Raw genomic sequence first — 25,005 nt, forward strand, 5'->3', positions numbered from 1 at the left:
TGAATAAACAAAGGTTTATTAAAATAAATAGAGCTGTGAAGTTTTCGTTCCACACTGGAATTCACTCACAGAATCATGATTCCTAATCCCATTTGCATTTTAATTGCCGTCTGTCCTTATGGTAATAACATATGCTGCCATTTTGAGCTATTTCGTATGCAGGAAGCTTCAAACTAATTATCTCCCCTTGGCATAGCCTATTGTGTATATGTTTGTTCTCTATCTCAGAGAACAGTTAAGGAAGTCAGTTACTCAAACCACAATGTCTGCCAGTTTCCATCCAACAGTATCTTCACTCCCATACTCACACACAGGAAACCCTGCCAGTGTTGTCCTTAAAGGGATAGTTCACCCTCAAAAGGACTTTTTCTCTATCGATTACTCACCCCATGGAGCCTTGAATTCATTTGTTCATTTGTCGCATTCCTGAGCCAATAATTTGATGATTGAAAGTATTGGTTTAGGAATGTAAATTAATAAATAAAAATCACACCAGTGTGAACCGAGTGGTGCAACTCCAGTCTATTGGTTCTCTGTATCATTCCAATTTGTATCGTCCAATTTCTTCTCTGTATCGTTCCAATTTCTTCTCTGTATCGTTCCAATTTCTTCTCTGTATCTCTGGTGCCCCCTACTGGCATAAATATGTAACATACTCGTGCTCACTTATACATACAGGTACACACACACACACAGGTACACGGACTGGATTGCTGGATGTAAGAGTGGTTGCACCACTCAAAAATCAGACCTGTCTGTAGTGAGTGGTGCTGCTGACTGCACAACAGTGACACTTGGTGGTCAACAAATGCTATTGTCTACATTGTAGTCTGTACTGCACACTATGGCCCTCATTTATCAATCGAGTGTAAAATCTGCCACAGATTCGAGTGCAGGTTTTGTAGTACACCCACGTCGCCACGGCATTTAAAAAAGTGATCGCAAACAGCTGATCCTTCCTTAATTTTGTTCCGACGTTAATAAATGTGACATCTATCTGGCACGCCCTATGAAATCAAGCCTCGCCCTCGTTTTTGCGACATGAACGTTCTGCAATACGACAAAACAACGCTTGGTAACCTAGTTACACAATGGAAAAAGCAAATTAAAAAGTTTCCCCTTGCTGCCCGCCTCACCACCCTCTCATACACACACACACAGGCGCACGCACGCACACGCAACTTGCAAGCCCAACTGGTGTGTTATTGTATCTTAAATATATAAAGAACGAACACCTGCATGAATTAACGAAAATGTCAGTAATTTCGGCGTGCACCCATATCTTGGCGTACGCATGGTTGATAAATGAGGGCTTATAACTCAGCTTTCCATCAAGCACATGTGCAGTATGCAGTGTGAAGCTCAACAGTGCCACTTTGTCACCTGTTGGTACCCTAAACGGACATACATAAATACATACATATACGGACATAATTGCTGGGCATTGGAGTGGCTGCACCACTCAAACATTTAAGCCCATTCAAGGCTTCATGGGGTGTGTAATTGATAAAGTATTATTTTGGTGGTGAACCTTTAAAGTCACTTTAACAATGCAATTATGTAAAAAAGAAAAAGAAAGAATCTATGTTTCTCTCTAACCATTACACTAAGAGTGTCCCTGACAAATGCATTAATTTTGCAATGTAACAATGTAAGACTGAACATTGTAACAATGCAAGACTGTAACAATGTAAGACTGAAATATACAGTAGTTGTCAATGTACTCGCATTAGAGGGGCAGGTTTCAACATGTTCTCCTATTGCAAGATTCACTAAACATCTCCCTTGTGATATTATTTCTTGACAATAGATGTTTCCATGGGAACAAGCAAGACAGTCAACTACTGGCTGCTGCCAAGGTCAGCCCCTAGGCCCTTGATGTCCAAAGGCAGAGGATTATTTTCCTCTGTTATTTCCAGGGGCAGGGTGCACCCTGAAATGTAAGAGAATAAGTAACTGAATATGGATGAGGAAGAAAATGTAGGGTTGATATCTATCAACAACAAAAAAGTTATCCATCCATAATCCATTCCTCCTTCTGTATATTTAAACTGTTTTCCATCCATCCATCCAGCCATCCATGCTAAGTGGTTACACAGAAGCTGGCCTTACTTGTCGGTATCAGTCTCAGAGCTCGGATGAAGTATCTGGGGGGAAGTATGCCCTCTGCATTCCCTGGAGTCAGCAAAACACGATTCTCTGACCAGAAGAACTGAATACCATCTGTACAGTCCCATACAAACATACAACGTGTAATGTTAAACACAACTGCGTATGTGCCAAGAGAAATATCTGTGATGTAGTATGTTGTTAAGAAGGTCATTTGTGGTTAGTTATACCTGCGAGGGCTTTGGGGACATCAATAAATATCGCCAGTTCACAGCCTTTTCTCATGCCTGATGGAAGAACAGGTAATATGAATATGAGACAATTGATCATTTTCTCATGATGGCTATGTTGCATCATGCTCAGTAGTGATGCACGGGCCGGCCCGTTGCACTCAGGTCCCGTGGGTTGTCCCGCGGGGCGGGTGGGCGGACGGGTCAAGGTTTTCAGCGCAATTATCGGCGGCGGGCAGGGCGGGCCCTCCCAAAAAAGGAGAAAAAAAAGCATTCCGGTAACCTCCTCTCCTGTGTCTACTGTCTACTCCTGCTGAAACCACCGGCTTGTTTTTCTGTTGTTCATCAATCTGTTGCTCATGAAAGGGCGCTTTAGACCCTGCCTTTTTGACCATTGGAGAAAAGTGCCCTCTCCGTTCTGAGGCTCTGAACCTGACCGTCATCCACGCAATGGGCACAGCTGCACCAAATCTTTGCGCGCGGTGCTGTGCAGGCGTGCACAGTGCGCTGCACGCACAGAATTATAGCAGATCTACAAGCTCACAATGCGTCGCAGGCGACTCACACACATTATCTCTCTCTCTCTCTCTAACGAGCGACCTGCTCTGCATGGGTTTTTCATATGGTGTCCTCCCCTCTCTCTCTCTCAACGCAATTGAATGGACTGGACTTGCTGGGTGTTGAAAAGCCGGTCGTTAGGCTACTGTTTGTTTTTGCGGGCCACGGGGCTGGCTAAACACTAATGCTCAGGGAAACACCACTCCTAACCACGCGTCCACGCCTCATTATGAGGCATTTATTGTTTTGTTTGGTGGGCATTGTTTATCTTTGTCTCCTAAATCTTCCTCCTCAATTATTTCTTTGTCACACATTAGTGGTGGACAGTAATTACAATAAGTACAGTACTTACGTAAATATAGAGTATAATAAAGTATTTATAAATTGACTTTCACTCAAAAATACATTATGAATTAACCACTTATTTCTCTTCTCTATTTCAAATATTGTCAAATAGCTGATCTACAATGTGTCGACACACTATGAGCTTATCGATCTGATATTTTAACCATTTTTGAAATTTGTTCAAAAGTTTGAGTTAATGAATAGCAATGCACTGATACTACCAAGAGAATATAATTCGTAGTTTGTACTTTTGAGTACTCCGGTATTAACTTTTGTTCACACATACACACCCACACCGTACCACTGATAACACCATCCTCCCCTGGCAGACCACGGGCCAAATGGATGTGTGTTCTATTCATCCTGCTGAGTCCCTGACGTTGGATGGAGCTCCAGTAACGCAGGTACGTGCCATGGACCGCCTCGACAGGACAGTCTGGAGAACCAGCTGCAACCGCCTTCAGCTCCAAATCTGTCACCTACAACAATGACACACACAGAAATCTCTCTAGGAGTACGCTACAGGATTTGGGGCAGATTGAGCTTGATGGCCTGTGGACAATTACAGAAACCTGGGTGAAAATCCAAGTTTATCATTTTTCTGTAGTCAGACTATGACTGAACATCGGCTTTCTTGCCTTTTATGGCCAGTGTCCACTCAGAAGAACAGATTTGACGCACTAACTGACTATAATGGACACTTTATTTGTTTTTACTTATGTTTACCGTTGCTATGTATTATGCTTCTTGTTCTTGTTTTAAATCTCTGCTCCATGTACCTGAACTGAGTGCCCCTGATTGGCTCGAATCTGTAGCCGGCCATCCTCTGGGTGAGGGCGGAGCTTGAAGCGCTGCTTGTCATCGGCTGCCGTGACTCTCTCCACATCTCCCAATGTGTACGAGCAGAACTGTGGGTGGGCCAGTATATTGTCCAGATATAGGTAGCCATCTAAGAGCCAAGGATGAGAGTTATGTCTATAATGCTATCTCTGGAGAACAAGCAGTGGCTACATATTTTGAAGATGACCCTGCAAGCTTGTACAGTATGTCTGCTATTTTTGTAAATAGCAGACATTGTAAAAAATCTTGAAACGGTGACAACTATACTGATTCAGTAGGCATTTGTAGAATCGGCCTCAGGTCTCAATGGGTGAAATAAGCATCTCACCTGTAGCCATGTGAAGACCCATCTGATTGGCTCCATGCCGTAAAGCATAGGTCAGAGACTTTGATAAACGGACATCTCTGTCCTGGAAGGAGGAATAAGGTACAGCTGTGGATGGATGTATTAGAACTCTCTCACACTGTTCTATTTAGCACTGGTGTAAATATAGAACCTAAGACCTTAATGGATACTTGGTTGGCACAGTCCGCCGCCCTCATAGCCTGACATGTTTGTTTTTTTGCGGCTTTAGCCTTTATTTTATATTTTTTATAGAGGGACAGACAGTAGGCTGACAGGAAATGGGGGAGAGAGATGGGGGTGTGACATGCAGTGAAGGCCGTCGGGATCGGGAGTCGAACCCGCGGCACACTGCCAGACTTGGGCTACGGGCCAAGGTGCCTGGACCGCTGAGCCACGGCCCAGGCCCTCATAGCATGACATAAGTCAGCAGTCTCTGATGAGTTGATGAAGCCAAGGAACTTATCAATTAAAAATATCTTGAAAAGTAAAAATCAGTGCTGCGTGCCATGGTAAACTCTTCACTCACAATTCCACATTCCTGAAGAATATCCCAGTGATCGAAACGTTGAATCAATAAACCAGTGGAGCTGAGTTTTTCCTACCAGTGTTGCAGAATCTATTTCTTCAAACTCTTCACTCACTAATTGATTCTTCACGGCGCAGAATTGTATTAAATTTCAATTCAAAGGAGCCAGTGGCATTAAGAAACATACCTTACATGATTGATTGATTGAAATTTGTATTCACAGTTTGTATATTTCAAATAAAAGCACAAGTCAATACAAAAACTATAAAAAGCCTTGTTTACATTTCACAAATCTTGCTGCTGTGTTTGCACAACGCTGTATTATCACTCACCTCTCCAACACGTCTCCTGCCTCTTCCCTTTCCTCCCCTACTGCCACTATCCATTCTCCTCACGCCTCTTCCCTTTCCTCCCCTACTGCCACTATCCATTCTCCTCAGTCCAGTTGATGTCGTGTCAGTTACCTATATCCAGCTTTAAACAGAGTGCACCGTTAGTCCGTTATTGACATTGTATTAATCCATTTAGGCCTGACGTCGAAATTTATAAAATGTCTTCTAAATCCTGACAGTTTTCTGTCAGGATTTGCGTCACATTTTCAAAAGGATTTCAAAAATAGCAGACCTACAAGCTCGTAGCGCGCCACTCGGTGGCGCGCTATGAGCTTGTAGATCCATGTAAAGCATTTCACCGAAGATGTCCCCTGTGGACTGTCAAATGTAAACGCCATCTGTGTGACTGCTTGACACTTGACACTCACACAAAATATTCTTGTCCTATTTATATGATATCTCAAGAATATTAACTCTATAAATGATTGTTTGTATATTTTAAGCTAGTTGAGATAAACTAGTATGTGACAGGGGACTGGGAGAGGGTATGATAAACTCCCTCTGCTGCCAACAAAGAAAACAGTGAGATGCAATAATACTACTAAATATTGTTCAATTTAAGCATTACAAAAAATAAGTAATTAAGTAAAGAAATATTACTCTTGCTCAGACAGTAATATGTAAATAACACTGGATGCAAATCTTCAATGCTCAAGTTTTAACATGTGAATGAGCCCAGTAAGATTGGATCATTTTAAGTCCTAGGTCAGATAGCTAACAGACAACTGGCCCATCATCTTTTGAACCCTGTCTACAAATAAGCCTTCTAACAGGAAGGAACAGCTGCATCTTAAATCAAACATGAAAATAGCTGAATACTAGTTCTTAATATACACTAAGGTCCTACTCCTAATTTATATACCTCACCATTGAATAACTTTGGTCTTTGGAGCCACTAGAATCCGATGCTGCAGATGTCAAGAAATACTGGTCTGGTCTGGTCTCTCTCGCTCTGATTCTGTGTTACAGGAACATGAAACAAGCTTCAGTGTTTTCTAGGAGAATGAAACCTAAACTCCAGTCAACAGTCTGTCTGTCTCGAGAGTCGAGAGACTATAGAATATTGTAAATGACTGTCTTGTGCCATATCATGATACTTATATTGTATATTGGTGTGCGAAGTCACCAAAAAGCAATGCAGTTACTTTACAGTACTCCGATGTAAACAATCACACACGGGGCAGCGTCTAGTGAGCTAATCTAGTGAGCTAATTTAAGACTTCCGGTGGACGATCTCTTCAAAATAAGAGTACCCTCTAGAGTATTGAAAAAAAGTTTAATTTGCACATTAAAACTACAAATTAAGCATTTAAATGATGCTATATGATGCTATAAGACACCCATTATGTTTCTGTGTAAGAATAAGTAATTAAATCCTTATAATAATAATAATAAAGTTATCTAAATGGATAAATGCTATTCACTGGAGTGCATGGACTTTATAAAGTGGACACTGGACAAAAGACAGCTCCGCAAGGCAACTATCTGGACATACCCACGCGTTCGGGGAGATGTCCTATACCACACCCCACTCTCCGCTAAGCGGGAGAGGTGTAAAATTCACAGCAGCAGACCTTCTACTGGGGTCAAGGGCCAAGGCTGACAAAAAGTACCGTTTCCGGACCCAGAATGGACACTGGACAAAAGACGGCTCCGCGAGGCAACTATCTGGACATACCCACGCGTTCGGGGAGATGTCCTGTACCACACCCCACTCTCCGCTAAGCGGGAGAGGTGTAAAATTCACAGCAGCAGACCTTCTACTGTGGTCAACGCTGAAAAAAGTACCGTTTCCGGACCCAGAATGGACACTGGACAAAGAGGCCTCCGCGAGGCAACTATCTGGACATACCCACACGTTCGGGGAGATGTCCTCTACCACACCACACTCTCCGCTAAGCGGGAGAGGTGTAAAATTCACAGCAGCAGACCTTCTACTGGGGTCAATGCTGACAAAAAGTACCGTTTCCGGACCCAGAATGGACACTGGACAAAGAGGCCTCCGCGAGGCAACTATCTGGACATACCCACACGTTCGGGGAGATGTCCTCTACCACACCACACTCTCCGCTAAGCGGGAGAGGTGTAAAATTCACAGCAGCAGACCTACTGGGGTCAAGGCTGACAAAAAGTACCGTTTCCGGACCCAGAATGGACACTGGACAAAAGACGGCTCCGCGAGGCAACTATCTGGACATACCCACGCGTTCAGGGAGATGTCCTGTACCACACCCCACTCTCCGCTAAGCGGGAGAGGTGTAAAATTCACAGCAGCAGACCTTCTACTGGGGTCAATGCTGACAAAAAGTACCGTTTCCGGACCCAGAATGGACACTGGACAAAGAGGCCTCCGCGAGGCAACTATCTGGACATACCCACATGTTCGGGGAGATGTCCTCTACCACACCACACTCTCCGCTAAGCGGGAGAGGTGTAAAATTCACAGCAGCAGACCTTCTACTGGGGTCAAGGCTGACAAAAAGTACCGTTTCCGGACCCAGAATGGACACTGGACAAAAGACGGCTCCGCGAGGCAACTATCTGGACATACCCACGCGTTCGGGGAGATGTCCTGTACCACACCCCACTCTCCGCTAAGCGGGAGAGGTGTAAAATTCACAGCAGCAGACCTTCTACTGTGGTCAACGCTGAAAAAAGTACCGTTTCCGGACCCAGAATGGACACTGGACAAAGAGGCCTCCGCGAGGCAACTATCTGGACATACCCACACGTTCGGGGAGATGTCCTCTACCACACCACACTCTCCGCTAAGCGGGAGAGGTGTAAAATTCACAGCAGCAGACCTTCTACTGGGGTCAATGCTGACAAAAAGTACCGTTTCCGGACCCAGAATGGACACTGGACAAAGAGGCCTCCGCGAGGCAACTATCTGGACATACCCACACGTTCGGGGAGATGTCCTCTACCACACCACACTCTCCGCTAAGCGGGAGAGGTGTAAAATTCACAGCAGCAGACCTTCTACTGGGGTCAATGCTGACAAAAAGTACCGTTTCCGGACCCAGAATGGACACTGGACAAAGAGGCCTCCGCGAGGCAACTATCTGGACATACCCACACGTTCGGGGAGATGTCCTCTACCACACCACACTCTCCGCTAAGCGGGAGAGGTGTAAAATTCACAGCAGCAGACCTTCTACTGGGGTCAATGCTGACAAAAAGTACCGTTTCCGGACCCAGAATGGACACTGGACAAAGAGGCCTCCGCGAGGCAACTATCTGGACATACCCACATGTTCGGGGAGATGTCCTCTACCACACCACACTCTCCGCTAAGCGGGAGAGGTGTAAAATTCACAGCAGCAGACCTTCTACTGGGGTCAAGGCTGACAAAAAGTACCGTTTCCGGACCCAGAATGGACACTGGACAAAAGACGGCTCCGCGAGGCAACTATCTGGACATACCCACGCGTTCGGGGAGATGTCCTGTACCACACCCCACTCTCCGCTAAGCGGGAGAGGTGTAAAATTCACAGCAGCAGACCTTCTACTGTGGTCAACGCTGAAAAAAGTACCGTTTCCGGACCCAGAATGGACACTGGACAAAGAGGCCTCCGCGAGGCAACTATCTGGACATACCCACACGTTCGGGGAGATGTCCTCTACCACACCACACTCTCCGCTAAGCGGGAGAGGTGTAAAATTCACAGCAGCAGACCTTCTACTGGGGTCAATGCTGACAAAAAGTACCGTTTCCGGACCCAGAATGGACACTGGACAAAGAGGCCTCCGCGAGGCAACTATCTGGACATACCCACACGTTCGGGGAGATGTCCTCTACCACACCACACTCTCCGCTAAGCGGGAGAGGTGTAAAATTCACAGCAGCAGACCTTCTACTGGGGTCAATGCTGACAAAAAGTACCGTTTCCGGACCCAGAATGGACACTGGACAAAGAGGCCTCCGCGAGGCAACTATCTGGACATACCCACACGTTCGGGGAGATGTCCTCTACCACACCACACTCTCCGCTAAGCGGGAGAGGTGTAAAATTCACAGCAGCAGACCTACTGGGGTCAAGGCTGACAAAAAGTACCGTTTCCGGACCCAGAATGGACACTGGACAAAAGACGGCTCCGCGAGGCAACTATCTGGACATACCCACGCGTTCAGGGAGATGTCCTGTACCACACCCCACTCTCCGCTAAGCGGGAGAGGTGTAAAATTCACAGCAGCAGACCTTCTACTGGGGTCAATGCTGACAAAAAGTACCGTTTCCGGACCCAGAATGGACACTGGACAAAGAGGCCTCCGCGAGGCAACTATCTGGACATACCCACATGTTCGGGGAGATGTCCTCTACCACACCACACTCTCCGCTAAGCGGGAGAGGTGTAAAATTCACAGCAGCAGACCTTCTACTGGGGTCAAGGCTGACAAAAAGTACCGTTTCCGGACCCAGAATGGACACTGGACAAAAGACGGCTCCGCGAGGCAACTATCTGGACATACCCACGCGTTCGGGGAGATGTCCTGTACCACACCCCACTCTCCGCTAAGCGGGAGAGGTGTAAAATTCACAGCAGCAGACCTTCTACTGTGGTCAACGCTGAAAAAAGTACCGTTTCCGGACCCAGAATGGACACTGGACAAAGAGGCCTCCGCGAGGCAACTATCTGGACATACCCACACGTTCGGGGAGATGTCCTCTACCACACCACACTCTCCGCTAAGCGGGAGAGGTGTAAAATTCACAGCAGCAGACCTTCTACTGGGGTCAATGCTGACAAAAAGTACCGTTTCCGGACCCAGAATGGACACTGGACAAAGAGGCCTCCGCGAGGCAACTATCTGGACATACCCACACGTTCGGGGAGATGTCCTCTACCACACCACACTCTCCGCTAAGCGGGAGAGGTGTAAAATTCACAGCAGCAGACCTTCTACTGGGGTCAACGCTCAAAAAAGTGCTGTGCCTTGGGGCATTGACATGAAATCACTTTCTCTACGCAAGCTAAGTCAGGTCAAGGAGTTACCTCTAGCTTTGGAATGGGTGTCACTTGTGTGCGTTGATTGCATCTGTCTGTGCATTTATGCATTTGTTTGTCCTGACGAAACTTGATTATTTCTCGACTGTTTATTTTCTCGTATGACACGACATAGAAACTACTTGTGACTACTGTCTTTGTGTGCTGTCGAGCGGATGTTCTTTGCATCAGCTCAAAGGTATAGCCTGCTGTGTCATTCGATTCATTTGTCCAGATATGCCATTTATGATCTTTAAGGATGTACAATGACGCATATGGTGGCCTGTCGAAAAATACACACATACTGGTCAAAGCATACTCATTTTGGTGGTACAGACAGGATAAATTGAACGTTTTTGGAATTTTTGTGCCAGCTCTTAACAGGAGAAGTAAGGTCTGTGGGCTGTTAATTACTTCATATGTTGATAAGCTCTTTTCCTGCTGACATGTTTCACATTGTTCAGATTGAGCAGGTAATATTTGTGCAATAGTGTCTAAGATGCCTTTTTGTGACACGTCAAGTGGCTGCACTATGAATTGTGACATGTTCTTTGTAGATGGTAAGGCCTTGTCACCACATTGAGTACAACTATACAGACTAAGACTTTTCAGGCAAAGCAGGTCATCTCCAAGGAAAGGAGACCGAAGTGTGTATTCTACAAATCTATTTAATATGGTGCATACTTCTGTCCTGAGACACTAATGACACTGATGTGTTGGCTAGATTGAATTTCTCAAGTTTCCGTCTAAATGTTGAGTCCTGCGCTGCTGCTTCTTCAAGCCGTGTGTGACATTTTTTGATAGCAGATGTCTGTTGTAGAAATGTTAGAATTGGTAATGGTATAGCTTCACACATATTGTCATTTAGACTTTCATTGCATAAAACCACATCATCATCATCTTCTTCCAAATTGTCCTCCGTTATTGTTCTGTTAATTGCTTTCAACTGTCCAGGCACAGAATGTACAGATGTCTGTATGTTTTGCTTGAACAACTGTGTGGACACCACACATACTCAACCAAACTACTAGTTTGTGTATAAAATCTAATGGGTCATTGTGCATTCCTAAGGCCAAGTAAGATGCTATTCACTAGTTGTTGAGTGACACCACAGATTGTTTTGCAATCAAATGTGTGACCTGGATTTTGAAAAAACGCTTGAATGAGAGCTGCTAAATTCCCCGGCATAGATGACAACTGAACCATCGAAGTAGGTGTCAATGGTTTCAATTTATCTTGTACTACTTGTAGATGCAGTATACCCACGCGTTCGGGGAGATGTCCTGTACCACACCCCACTCTCCGCTAAGTGGGAGAGGTGTAAAATTCACGGCAGCAGACCTTCTACTGAGGTCAACGCTCAAAAAAGTGCTGTGCCTTGGGGCATTGACAATTATTTAATTAACGAATTAAATAACCTTATTTTATTCTGAAGGCAACCGGATGTCTTAAATTAGCTAGCTCTCAGACAGGAAGTTCTAAATTAGCTCATGAGACGGAGCCAAATATCTGTCTGAGAGTGGAGCCTGCCTGGCAAATGACATGGGGGGTCCTTTTTGTGGGCTTGGCCGAAAGTGGGCGTTACCAAAAGGTGGGCGTGGCCATGGCCGCCAGAAGTCTGTCAGATTTTGACAGCTTCAAATTAGTGTTAAACATAATATAACCCAATTGACTCCAGTCCTCTCTGTTTAATATATCTATAATGAAACTATATAAACTATGCATATACCATGAAGTGCTATGACTACTAGCTCTGGTCCATAGCTCTAATGCGTTTCATTTAGAGCTATGTTACTCTAAACTTCCCCGCTCGCATGAATGCAGACCAGCCTCTACTCTTTGGCGTAAATAAAAAGAACGTTTTTGCTACACATAAAAACAAAGGCGAGTTGTGTCATTAGAAAGCCTACTTTGGTAATTGGTTCTAGTTCTAGTGAACAGAAATAATAAATAAATAGACTTGGTAACCTAACTGTAGGGAGTGCAAACACATTAAAGAACCTGGGGGTTATCATCTATGAAAAGGCAACACAATGAGCAGAAAATAAAAATGAACCATGTAAATACAACAAATTGAGCAGAGCACTGCAGGGAGTTGAACCCCATTCCGGTAAACCAGAAGTACCACAACCAGTGCCTTGGTTTTTGTTTTGTTTTACGAGGTCCATTCGTTGAAATGTAAATTTTGCATTGCAACGGTAAAGTAATTTCACAATTGACATTGTAGGCAATAATTAATAACGGTATGGCACCAGGCCAAAGCCATGGGGATAGAGTATGTTTTGCACTCTGAGTGTGTGTGTGTGTGTGTGTGTCCGTCAGTTTGTTAACAGCTAATCTCCAGCACCATTAACCCGGTCGATGCCAAATTTTGCACACACACTCCCTGGATGCCAACGATGAACCTCTGTCCCAAATTTTCCAGAACGGCCTGTATAGCACCACACATTTTTGTATGCCCTCCGAGACTATGGACTATAGCCTTTCGCTTTTCCGCGATTTAACCTTTTTTCAAATCGTGAACAATGATGAAGAATCGCGCACTATAGCATGCCACTTAATGACCTTGGGGTCATCAAGGTCATTGATATTGATCAATAACCTTGAGCAGTATAAATGACCTTCAATAAGACTAGTAAATGACCTTGACCAGTATAAATGACCTTGACAAGTACAAATGACCTTGACCAGTATAAATGACCGTGACCAGTATATGACTGACCAGTATAAATTACCTTCATGAGACTAGTAAATGACCTTGACCAGTATAAATGACCTTTAGAAGACTAGTAAATGATCTTCACCAGTATAAATGACCTTTAGAAGACTAGTAAATGATCTTCACCAGTATAAATGACCTTGACCAGTATGTGGTCCGTGACCATGGACTATAGCCTTTTGCTTTTCCTTGATTTTCACCTTTAAAAAATCCTCAACAATGATGAAGAATCGCACACTATAGCGTGCCGCTCAATGACCTGAGACCATGGACCAATGAATGAAATACAACACATTGAGCAGGGCACTGCAGGGAGTTGAACCCCGTTCCGGTAAACCAGAAGTCTGACACCAGTGCCTTAGTTTTTGTGTTGTTGTTCATTTAAAGGTCCAGGTGTGCATACGCATGTGCCCCTGTGTGTGTAGGTGCATGTGTGCATGTGTGTGCACGCTTCAATGACCACTGTTGGACCCAATGGCGATCAAGGACCTCAGGGAGCCACCCATAATTCACAACGGTCACAGCGAACTCTGTTGCATCACAACTGGTGGCCAACAGTCGTAACCAACACCGCCACGACCCACAGGAGAATACCATCGCACAGTGGTATCAGACCAACCACAATCAGCCAGCCCTCAAACCAAACCCTTCGACCTAGAAGAACTCAAAACTGCAATGGGAAGGTTGAAACCCGGAAAAGCAGCAGGGATTGATGACCTACTGGCAGAAATGTTACAGCACCTGGGACCCAACGCAAAGACCTGGCTCGTGGGGATGCTGAACACATGCATGGCACAGAAAACCATCCCTTCTGTCTGGAGAAAAGCCAAAGTGGTTGCAATCCCCAAACCTGGCAAAGACCCATCATCCTCAAAGAGCTACCGACCCATTTCCCTCCTCTGCATCACCTACAAGAGAGGCTGCTACTCCAACGCCTCATACCACTCATAGACACCAAGCTGACTAAAGACCAAGCTGGTTTCCGTCCCGTCCTGTGCTGGACAGAGCTCAACCTCACCCAACACATTGAGGATGGGTTTGAGGGAAAACAAATAACTGGAGCAGCAACTGGAGGGCGAAGCAAGCACGCAGGCAGCTTGTGCCTGCCTGCGTGCCTGCCTGCCTTCCTCATGTGGAAGCTGCATAGTTGAGTTTGTGTGTGTGTTTCTTTTTCTGTCTTTCTTTCTTAGGACGAAGATCAAGGTAGACGCCGTTGGAAGGCTCAACACAAGCCGATGCCCCTAGAGATCCATCCCAAAGCTTCCCTCAGGGAGTCCAGCAAGCCAGCTAGCCAGCAAGCCCGCCCAGTCAGCCAACGCAGCCAGCCAGCTCCGCCAGTCAGCCAGTGTAGAAAGTCAGGCTGCCAAGCCAGCGCACATCAGCCCTTGCAGTCAACCATTGTAGCCATACCAGCCTTGCTCAGTCAGCTCAGCCAGGCCTCTCTCGAGGCCTGGCTCTCTGTCTGCATGGCCCGGTCTGCCCCGCCCTGCCTTGCAGCAACAGAACCAGCCTTGCTGGCAAGCCAGCCAGCTCAGAATACGAGCTCAGCAAGCCAGCGCAGCTGGCAAGCACGCAGTTAGTCTAAACCAGTTTCAGACTGGCAGGCCAAGGCAGACAGACAGGAAGACCGAGGCGCCTAGGCAGGCAGACAGGCCAGGAAGGCAACAAAGTGCAGGCAGGGGGACTGTCCGGCCTAAGGCTGCGCTGCAAGGGTTGGAGCCTGGCCAGCTCCTGCTGGTCTAGACTGAGTGGCTGTGGCTGCACAGTAAGGCTGCGGTAACCTAGTCTGGGCTTGCTGCTGCACTGGCTTGCTCAGCTCGCATTCTGAGCTGGCTGGCTTTCCAGAAAGGCTGGTTCTGTTGCTGCAAGGCAGGGCAGGGCAGACCGGGCCAGGCAGACAGAGAGCCAGGCCTCAAGAGAGGCCTGGCTGAGCTGACTGAGCAAGGCTGGTATGGCTGCAATGGCTGACTGCAAGGGCTGATATGCTCTGGCTTGGCAGCCTGACTTTCTACACTGGCTGACTGGCGGAGCTGACTGGCTGCGTTGGCTGACTGGGCAGGCTTGCTGGCTAGCTGGCTTGCTGTGCTCCCTGAGGGAAGCTTTGGGATGGATCTCTAGGGGCATCGGCTAGTGTTGAGCCTTCCTATGGCGTCTACCTTGATCTCCGTCCTAAGAAAGAAAGACAGAAAAAGAAAGACACACAAACCCAACTATGCAGCTTCCACCTGAGGAACCGAGACGCGAGAAAAGAACTGAGCGTCACTTGGGATGGTCACAAACTCTCCAACCATACCCACCCCATGTATCTTGGAGTTACACTGGACAGGACACTCTTCTTCAAAAAAACACCTGGAGAACACAAAAGCCACGGTCAACACCCACAATAACATCCTGTGAAAACTAGTGAACTCCCAAGTGGGGCGCAGACCCACAAACAATCCGTGCAACTGCCATGGCCCTGTCTTTCTCTACAGCTGAGTATTCCTGCTCAAGCTGGAGCCGATCACGTCACACCAAATTGGTCGACACAGCCCTAAATGACACCTGTCGCATCATCACGGGATGGGTCAAGAAAACACCTGTCCCGTCCGTGCCTTTATGCGCTAGCCGGCACCTCCCCCCGCACATCAGACGACTGTGTAACGCTCAAGATGAATGGAAAACACAGGAGATAGACAGTGAAGTCTGGAATGAAATGATAGAGAACACCTCACACACACAGTTTCCTTTCGTGGCTGTTTACATTCGAGGGTCGCCGGTCCTCTCAAACGGAACAGTTTAACGTCATGCCCAGGACGAAAAGATATAGAGAACACCATAATGACAAATGACAAATAACAGCAGGAAGGCATGGGCCACAATCCACCGTCTTGGCAAAGACCACACCACCCATAATTCACAACGGTCACAGCAAATTCTGTTGCATCACAACTAGTGTAGGTATTGGATGGAGCCCGCACACCACAGGTATAAGAAAGACGTGATGCAGAGGAGGGAAATGGGTCGGTAGCTCTTCGGGGATAATGGGTATTTGCCAGGTTTAGGGATTGCAACCACTTTGGCCTTTTTCCAGACAGAAGGGGTGGTTTTCTGTGCCGTGCATGTGTTCAGCATCCCCACAAGCCAGGGCCTTGAGTTAGGTCCCAGGTGCTGTATCATTTCTGCCAGTAGGTCATCAATCCCTGCTGCTTTTCCGGGTTTCAACTTTCCCATTGCAGTTTCAAGTTCTTCTAGGTCGAAGGGTTTGGTTTGAGTGATGGCTGATTATGGTTGGTCTGATACCACTGTGCGATGGTATTCTATGTGGGTCGGTGGCGGTGTTGGTTACAACTGTTGGCCACCAGTTGTGACCAAGACCGCCACCAACCCACAGGAGAATACCATCGCACAGTGGTATCAGACCAACCACAATCAGCCAGCCTTCAAACCAAACCCTTCGACCTAGAAGAACGTGAAACTGCAATGGGAAAGTTGAAACCCGGAAAAGCAGCAGGGATTGATGACCTACTAGCAGAAATGATACAGCACCTGGGACCTAACGGAAAGACCTGGCTTGTGGGGATGCTGAACACATGCATAGCACAGAAAACCATCCCTTCTGTCTGGAAAAAGGCCAAAGTGGTTGCAATCCCTAAACCTGGCAAAGACCCATTATCCCCAAAGAGCTACCGACCCATTTCCCTCCTCTGCATCACCTACAAGCCTATCCCGTCACACCAAATTGGTCGACACAGCCCTAAATGACACCTGTGGCATCATCATAGGATGCATCAAGACAACACCTGACCCTGTCCCAACACCTGTTTACATTCGAGGGTCGCCGGTCCTCTCGAACGGAACAGTTTAACGTCATGCCCAGGACGAAAAGATATAGAGAACACCATAATGACAAATGACAAATAACAGCAGGAAGGCATGGGCCACAATCCACCGTCTTGGCAAAGACCACACCACCCATAATTCACAACGGTCACAGCAAATTCTGTTGCATCACAACTAGTGTAGGTATTGGATGGAGCCCGCACACCACAGGTATAAGAAAGACGTGATGCAGAGGAGGGAAATGGGTCGGTAGCTCTTCGGGGATAATGGGTATTTGCCAGGTTTAGGGATTGCAACCACTTTGGCCTTTTTCCAGACAGAAGGGGTGGTTTTCTGTGCTGTGCATGTGTTCAGCATCCCCACAAGCCAGGGCCTTGAGTTAGGTCCCAGGTGCTGTATCATTTCTGCCAGTAGGTCATCAATCCCTGCTGCTTTTCCGGGTTTCAACTTTCCCATTGCAGTTTCAAGTTCTTCTAGGTCGAAGGGTTTGGTTTGAGTGATGGCTGATTATGGTTGGTCTGATACCACTGTGCGATGGTATTCTATGTGGGTCGGTGGCGGTGTTGGTTACAACTGTTGGCCACCAGTTGTGACCAAGACCGCCACCAACCCACAGGAGAATACCATCGCACAGTGGTATCAGACCAACCACAATCAGCCAGCCTTCAAACCAAACCCTTCGACCTAGAAGAACGTGAAACTGCAATGGGAAAGTTGAAACCCGGAAAAGCAGCAGGGATTGATGACCTACTAGCAGAAATGATACAGCACCTGGGACCTAACGGAAAGACCTGGCTTGTGGGGATGCTGAACACATGCATAGCACAGAAAACCATCCCTTCTGTCTGGAAAAAGGCCAAAGTGGTTGCAATCCCTAAACCTGGCAAAGACCCATTATCCCCAAAGAGCTACCGACCCATTTCCCTCCTCTGCATCACCTACAAGCCTATCCCGTCACACCAAATTGGTCGACACAGCCCTAAATGACACCTGTGGCATCATCATAGGATGCATCAAGACAACACCTGACCCTGTCCCAACACCTGTTTACATTCGAGGGTCGCCGGTCCTCTCGAACGGAACAGTTTAACGTCATGCCCAGGACGAAAAGATATAGAGAACACCAACATGACAAATAACAGCAGGAAGGCATGGGCCACAATCCACCGTCTTGGCAAAGACCACACCACCCATAATTCACAACGGTCACAGCAAACTCTATTGCATCACAACTGGTGTAGTTATTGGATGGAGCCCGCACACCACCAAAAAAAAGAAAAACAACATACTATAGTATGCCCTCCGTGACCATGGACTTTAGCCTTTCGCTTTTCTGCAATTTAACCTTTTTTCAAATCCTCAACAATGATGAAGAATCGCGCACTATAGCGTGCCACTTAATGACCTTGACCAATATCAATGACCTTGAGCAGTATAAATTACCTTCAATAAGACTAGTAAATGACCTTGACCAGTATAAATGACCTTGACAAGTACAAATGACCTTGACCAGTATAAATGACCTTCACCAGTAGAAATGACCGTGACCAGTATATGACTGTGACCAGTATAAATTACCTTCATGAGACTAGTAATTGACCTTGACCAGTATAAATGACCTTTAGAAGACTAGTAAATGATATTCACCAGTATAAATGACCTTTAGAAGACTAGTAAATGATCTTCACCAGTATAAATGACCTTGACCAGTATGCGGTCCGTGACCATGGACTATAGCCTTTTGCTTTTCCTTGATTTTCACCTTTAAAAAATCCTCAACAATGATGAAGAATCGCACACTATAGCGCGCCGCTCAATGACCTGAGACCATGGACCAATGAATGAAATACAACACATTGAGCAGGGCACTGCAGGGAGTTGAACCCTGTTCCGGTAAACCAGAAGTCCGACACCAGTGCCTTAGTTTTTGTGTTGTTGTTCATTTAAAGGTCCAGGTGTGCATACGCATGTGCCCCTGTGTGTGTAGGTGCATGTGTGCATGTGTGTGCACGCTTCAATGACCACTGTTGGACCCAATGGCGATCAAGGACCTCAGGGAGCCACCCATAATTCACAACGGTCACAGCGAACTCTGTTGCATCACAAATGGTGGCCAACAGTCGTAACCAACACCGCCACGACCCACAGGAGAATACCATCGCACAGTGGTATCAGACCAACCACAATCAGCCAGCCCTCAAACCAAACCCTTCGACCTAGAAGAACTCAAAACTGCAATGGGAAAGTTGAAACCCGGAAAAGCAGCAGGGATTGATGACATACTGGCAGAAATTATACAGCACCTGGAACCTAACGCAAAGACCTGGCTCGTGGGGATGCTGAACACATGCATGGCACAGAAAACCATCCCTTCTGTCTGGAGAAAAGCCAAAGTGGTTGCAATCCCCAAACCTGGCAAAGACCCATCATCCTCAAAGAGCTACCGACCCATTTCCCTCCTCTGCATCACCTACAAGAGAGGCTGCTACTCCAACGCCTCATACCACTCATAGACACCAAGCTGACTAAAGACCAAGCTGGTTTCCGTCCCGTCCTGTGCTGGACAGAGCTCAACCTCACCCAACACATTGAGGATGGGTTTGAGGGAAAACAAATAACTGGAGCAGCAACTGGAGGGCGAAGCAAGCACGCAGGCAGCTTGTGCCTGCCTGCGTGCCTGCCTTCCTCATGTGGAAGCTGCATAGTTGAGTTTGTGTGTGTGTTTCTTTTTCTGTCTTTCTTTCTTAGGACGAAGATCAAGGTAGACGCCGTTGGAAGGCTCAACACAAGCCGATGCCCCTAGAGATCCATCCCAAAGCTTCCCTCAGGGAGTCCAGCAAGCCAGCTAGCCAGCAAGCCCGCCCAGTCAGCCAACGCAGCCAGCCAGCTCCGCCAGTCAGCCAGTGTAGAAAGTCAGGCTGCCAAGCCAGCGCACATCAGCCCTTGCAGTCAACCATTGTAGCCATACCAGCCTTGCTCAGTCAGCTCAGCCAGGCCTCTCTCGAGGCCTGGCTCTCTGTCTGCCTGGCCCGGTCTGCCCCGCCCTGCCTTGCAGCAACAGAACCAGCCTTGCTGGCAAGCCAGCCAGCTCAGAATACGAGCTCAGCAAGCCAGCGCAGCTGGCAAGCACGCAGTTAGTCTAAACCAGTTTCAGACTGGCAGGCCAAGGCAGACAGACAGGAAGACCGAGGCGCCTAGGCAGGCAGACAGGCCAGGAAGGCAACAAAGTGCAGGCAGGGGGACTGTCCGGCCTAAGGCTGCGCTGCAAGGGTTGGAGCCTGGCCAGCTCCTGCTGGTCTAGACTGAGTGGCTGTGGCTGCACAGTAAGGCTGCGGTAACCTAGTCTGGGCTTGCTGCTGCACTGGCTTGCTCAGCTCGCATTCTGAGCTGGCTGGCTTTCCAGAAAGGCTGGTTCTGTTGCTGCAAGGCAGGGCAGGGCAGACCGGGCCAGGCAGACAGAGAGCCAGGCCTCAAGAGAGGCCTGGCTGAGCTGACTGAGCAAGGCTGGTATGGCTGCAATGGCTGACTGCAAGGGCTGATATGCTCTGGCTTGGCAGCCTGACTTTCTACACTGGCTGACTGGCGGAGCTGACTGGCTGCGTTGGCTGACTGGGCAGGCTTGCTGGCTAGCTGGCTTGCTGTGCTCCCTGAGGGAAGCTTTGGGATGGATCTCTAGGGGCATCGGCTAGTGTTGAGCCTTCCTATGGCGTCTACCTTGATCTCCGTCCTAAGAAAGAAAGACAGAAAAAGAAAGACACACAAACCCAACTATGCAGCTTCCACCTGAGGAACCGAGACGCGAGAAAAGAACTGAGCGTCACTTGGGATGGTCACAAACTCTCCAACCATACCCACCCCATGTATCTTGGAGTTACACTGGACAGGACACTCTTCTTCAAAAAAACACCTGGAGAACACAAAAGCCACGGTCAACACCCACAATAACATCCTGTGAAAACTAGTGAACTCCCAAGTGGGGCGCAGACCCACAAACAATCCGTGCAACTGCCATGGCCCTGTCTTTCTCTACAGCAGAGTATGCCTGCTCAAGCTGGAGCCGATCACGTCACACCAAATTGGTCGACACAGCCCTAAATGACACCTGTCGCATCATCACTCACGGGATGGGTCAAGACAACACCTGTCCCGTCCGTGCCTTTATGCGCTAGCCGGCACCTCCCCCCGCACATCAGACGACTGTGTAACGCTCAAGATGAATGGAAAACACAGGAGATAGACAGTGAAGTCTGGAATGAAATGATAGAGAACACCTCACACACACAGTTTCCTTTCGTGGCCGTTTACATTTGAGGGTCGCCGGTCCTCTCGAACGGAACAGTTTAACGTCATGCACAGGACGAAAAGATATAGAGAACACCATAATGACAAATAACAGCAGGAAGGCATGGGCCACAATCCACCGTCTTGGCAAAGACCACACCACCCATAATTCACAACGGTCACAGCAAACTCTGTTGCATCACAACTGGTGTAGGTATTGGATGGAGCCCGCACACCACAGGTATAAGAAAGACGTGATGCAGAGGAGGGAAATGGGTCGGTAGCTCTTCGGGGATAATGGGTCTTTGCCAGGTTTAGGGATTGCAACTACTCCAGCCTTTTTCCAAACAGAAGGGATGGTTTTCTGTGCTATGCATGTGTTCAGCATCCCCACAAGCCAGGTCCTTGCGATAGGTCCCAGGTGCTGTATCATTTCTGCAAGTATGCCATCAATCCCTGCTGCTTTTCCGGGTTTCAACTTTCCCATTGCAGTTTCACGTTCTTCTAAGTCGAAGGGTTTGGTTTGAGGGCTGGCTGATTGTGGTTGGTCTGATACCACTGTGCGATGGTATTCTATGTGGGTCGGTGGCGGTGTTGGTTACAACTGTTGGCCACCAGTTGTGACCAAGACCGCCACCGACCCACAGGAGAATACCATCGCACAGTGGTATCAGACCAACCACAATCAGCCAGCCCTCAAACCAAACCCTTCGACCTAGAAGAACTTGAAACTGCAATGGGAAAGTTGAAACCCGGAAAAGCAGCAGGGATTGATGACCTACTGGCAGAAATGTTACAGCACCTGGGACCCAACGCAAAGACCTGGCTTGTGGGGATGCTGAACACATGCATAGCACAGAAAACCATCCCTTCTGTCTGGGAAAAGGCCAAAGTGGTTGCAATCCCTAAACCTGGCAAAGACCCATTATCCACAAAGAGCTACCGACCCATTTCCCTCTGCATCACCTACAAGGCTATATGAGAAGCTGCTACTCCAACGCCTTGTTGCCACTCATAGATACCAAGCTGACTAAAGACCAAGCTGGTTTCCCTCCCAGCCGCTCCTGTGCTGGACAGAGCTCAACCTCACCCAACACATTGAGGATGGGTTTGAGGGGAAACAAATAACTGGAGCAGCATTCAGAGATCTCTCTGCTGCCTACGACACTGTCCAACACCGCACAATGGTCAGGAAAAGCCTCCTCAACAACAGGCGCTTCTATGTCCAGTTAAATGACCAGAGGAGTAAATGGAAAGCCCAAAAGAACGGCCTCCAACAAGGTGGCGTGCTCGCCCCCCTCCTTTTCAATATCTACACAAACGACCAGCCACTACCCAATGCCTAATGCCAGCGTTTCATCTACGCCGACAACCTCTGCATTACGACCCAACAAGCAGACTTCCAGAAGATTGAGTCTGTCCTTGAAAGTGCCCTCCAAGAAATGTCAAGCTACTACAATACAACCACCTGAAACCCAACCTATAGAGAACACCTCACACACACATAATTTCCTTTCGTGGCCGTTTACATTCGAGGGTCGCTGGTCCTCTCGAACGGAACAGTTTAACGTCATGCCCAGGACGAAAAGATATAGAGAACACCAACATGTCAAATAACAGCAGGAAGGCATGGGCCACAATCCACCGTCTTGGCAAAAACCACACCACCCATAATTCACAACGGTCACAGCAAACTCTGTTGCATCACAACTGGTGTAGGTATTGGATGGAGCCCGCACACCACAGGTATAAGAAAGACGTTCTTTGTTGAAATACTGACAGCGTTTCGATCCATTTGATCTTCATCAGGTCATGTGTACACAAAACATACACTTTTATACTAAGGGAGTGCCCCCATTAAACAATCAAAATACCACATTTTGGTGCCCCTCCCATCACTGCAGGTGTGACACGTCAACCCTGAGTGAGTAGGTGGGGACCCAGACATATTGATGTAAATATAGTCTGTTCAGAAATTGTAGTGCCTCTCATAGAGCTTGTAGGTGACGCAGAGGAGGGAAATGGGTCGGTAGCTCTTCGGGGATAATGGGTCTTTGCCAGGTTTAGGGATTGCAACTACTCCAGCCTTTTTCCAAACAGAAGGGATGGTTTTCTGTGCTATGCATGTGTTCAGCATCCCCACAAGCCAGGTCCTTGCGATAGGTCCCAGGTGCTGTATCATTTCTGCCAGTATGCCATCAATCCCTGCTGCTTTTCCGGGTTTCAACTTTCCCATTGCAGTTTCACGTTCTTCTAAGTCGAAGGGTTTGGTTTGAGGGCTGGCTGATTGTGGTTGGTCTGATACCACTGTGCGATGGTATTCTATGTGGGTCGGTGGCGGTGTTGGTTACAACTGTTGGCCACCAGTTGTGACCAAGACCGCCACCGACCCACAGGAGAATACCATCGCACAGTGGTATCAGACCAACCACAATCAGCCAGCCCTCAAACCAAACCCTTCGACCTAGAAGAACTTGAAACTGCAATGGGAAAGTTGAAACCCGGAAAAGCAGCAGGGATTGATGACCTACTGGCAGAAATGTTACAGCACCTGGGACCCAACGCAAAGACCTGGCTTGTGGGGATGCTGAACACATGCATAGCACAGAAAACCATCCCTTCTGTCTGGGAAAAGGCCAAAGTGGTTGCAATCCCTAAACCTGGCAAAGACCCATTATCCACAAAGAGCTACCGACCCATTTCCCTCTGCATCACCTACAAGGCTATATGAGAAGCTGCTACTCCAACGCCTTGTTGCCACTCATAGATACCAAGCTGACTAAAGACCAAGCTGGTTTCCGTCCCAGCCGCTCCTGTGCTGGACAGAGCTCAACCTCACACAACACATTGAGGATGGGTTTGAGGGGAAACAAATAACTGGAGCAGCATTCAGAGATCTCTCTGCTGCCTACGACACTGTCCAACACCGCACAATGGTCAGGAAAAGCCTCCTCAACAACAGGCGCTTCTATGTCCAGTTAAATGACCAGAGGAGTAAATGGAAAGCCCAAAAGAACGGCCTCCAACAAGGTAGCGTGCTCGCCCCCCTCCTTTTCAATATCTACACAAACGACCAGCCACTACCCAATGCCTAATGCCAGCGTTTCATCTACGCCGACAACCTCTGCATTACGACCCAACAAGCAGACTTCCAGAAGATTGAGTCTGTCCTTGAAAGTGCCCTCCAAGAAATGTCAAGCTACTACAATACAACCACCTGAAACCCAACCTATAGAGAACACCTCACACACACATAATTTCCTTTCGTGGCCGTTTACATTCGAGGGTCGCTGGTCCTCTCGAACGGAACAGTTTAACGTCATGCCCAGGACGAAAAGATATAGAGAACACCAACATGTCAAATAACAGCAGGAAGGCATGGGCCACAATCCACCGTCTTGGCAAAAACCACACCACCCATAATTCACAACGGTCACAGCAAACTCTGTTGCATCACAACTGGTGTAGGTATTGGATGGAGCCCGCACACCACAGGTATAAGAAAGACGTTCTTTGTTGAAATACTGACAGCGTTTCGATCCATTTGATCTTCATCAGGTCATGTGTACACAAAACATACACTTTTATACTAAGGGAGTGCCCCCATTAAACAATCAAAATACCACATTTTGGTGCCCCTCCCATCACTGCAGGTGTGACACGTCAACCCTGAGTGAGTAGGTGGGGACCCAGACATATTGATGTAAATATAGTCTGTTCAGAAATTGTAGTGCCTCTCATAGAGCTTGTAGGTGACGCAGAGGAGGGAAATGGGTCGGTAGCTCTTCGGGGATAATGGGTCTTTGCCAGGTTTAGGGATTGCAACTACTCCAGCCTTTTTCCAAACA

At 47.5% G+C, this 25,005-nt stretch overlaps 1 protein-coding gene across 2 annotated transcripts; it reads right to left on the reverse strand.

Moving 5' to 3' along the window:
- trpt1 (tRNA phosphotransferase 1) lies at nucleotides 1–6,506 on the reverse strand. 2 transcript variants are annotated; one of them, XM_083786515.1, is made up of 8 exons: nucleotides 6,214–6,506; nucleotides 5,287–5,428; nucleotides 4,411–4,492; nucleotides 4,022–4,191; nucleotides 3,544–3,721; nucleotides 2,340–2,396; nucleotides 2,113–2,223; nucleotides 1–1,933 (listed from the first exon to the last, which is right to left on the reverse strand). In XM_083786515.1, exons 2-8 carry the CDS (start codon nucleotides 5,383–5,385, stop codon nucleotides 1,842–1,844), a joined length of 789 nt encoding a protein of 262 aa, XP_083642641.1. In that variant the 5' UTR covers nucleotides 5,386–5,428; nucleotides 6,214–6,506; the 3' UTR covers nucleotides 1–1,841. The 2 variants fall into 2 exon arrangements, with proteins under 2 accessions (XP_083642641.1, XP_083642642.1); XM_083786516.1 differs by lacking the exon at nucleotides 6,214–6,506 and having other exon boundaries at nucleotides 5,287–5,476.
- Nucleotides 6,507–25,005: the final 18,499 nt, after the last annotated feature.

This window comes from Protomyctophum parallelum, assembly GCF_964188405.1.
Source record: "Protomyctophum parallelum genome assembly, chromosome: 16".
NCBI lineage: Eukaryota > Metazoa > Chordata > Actinopteri > Myctophiformes > Myctophidae > Protomyctophum > Protomyctophum parallelum.

Bases quoted from the DNA above. Each gene is read 5' to 3' on its own strand.
- trpt1 (XM_083786515.1), bottom strand. From the start codon at position 5,385: ATGGATAGTGGCAGTAGGGGAGGAAAGGGAAGAGGCGTGAGGAGAATG. The intron at 4,493-5,286 runs GTGAGTGATAAT...TCCTCCTTCCAG, and splicing joins GCAGGAGACGTGTTGGAGAG to GACAGAGATGTCCGTTTATC. The intron at 1,934-2,112 runs GTAAGGCCAGCT...CTTACATTTCAG, and splicing joins TCTGAGACTGATACCGACAA to GGTGCACCCTGCCCCTGGAA.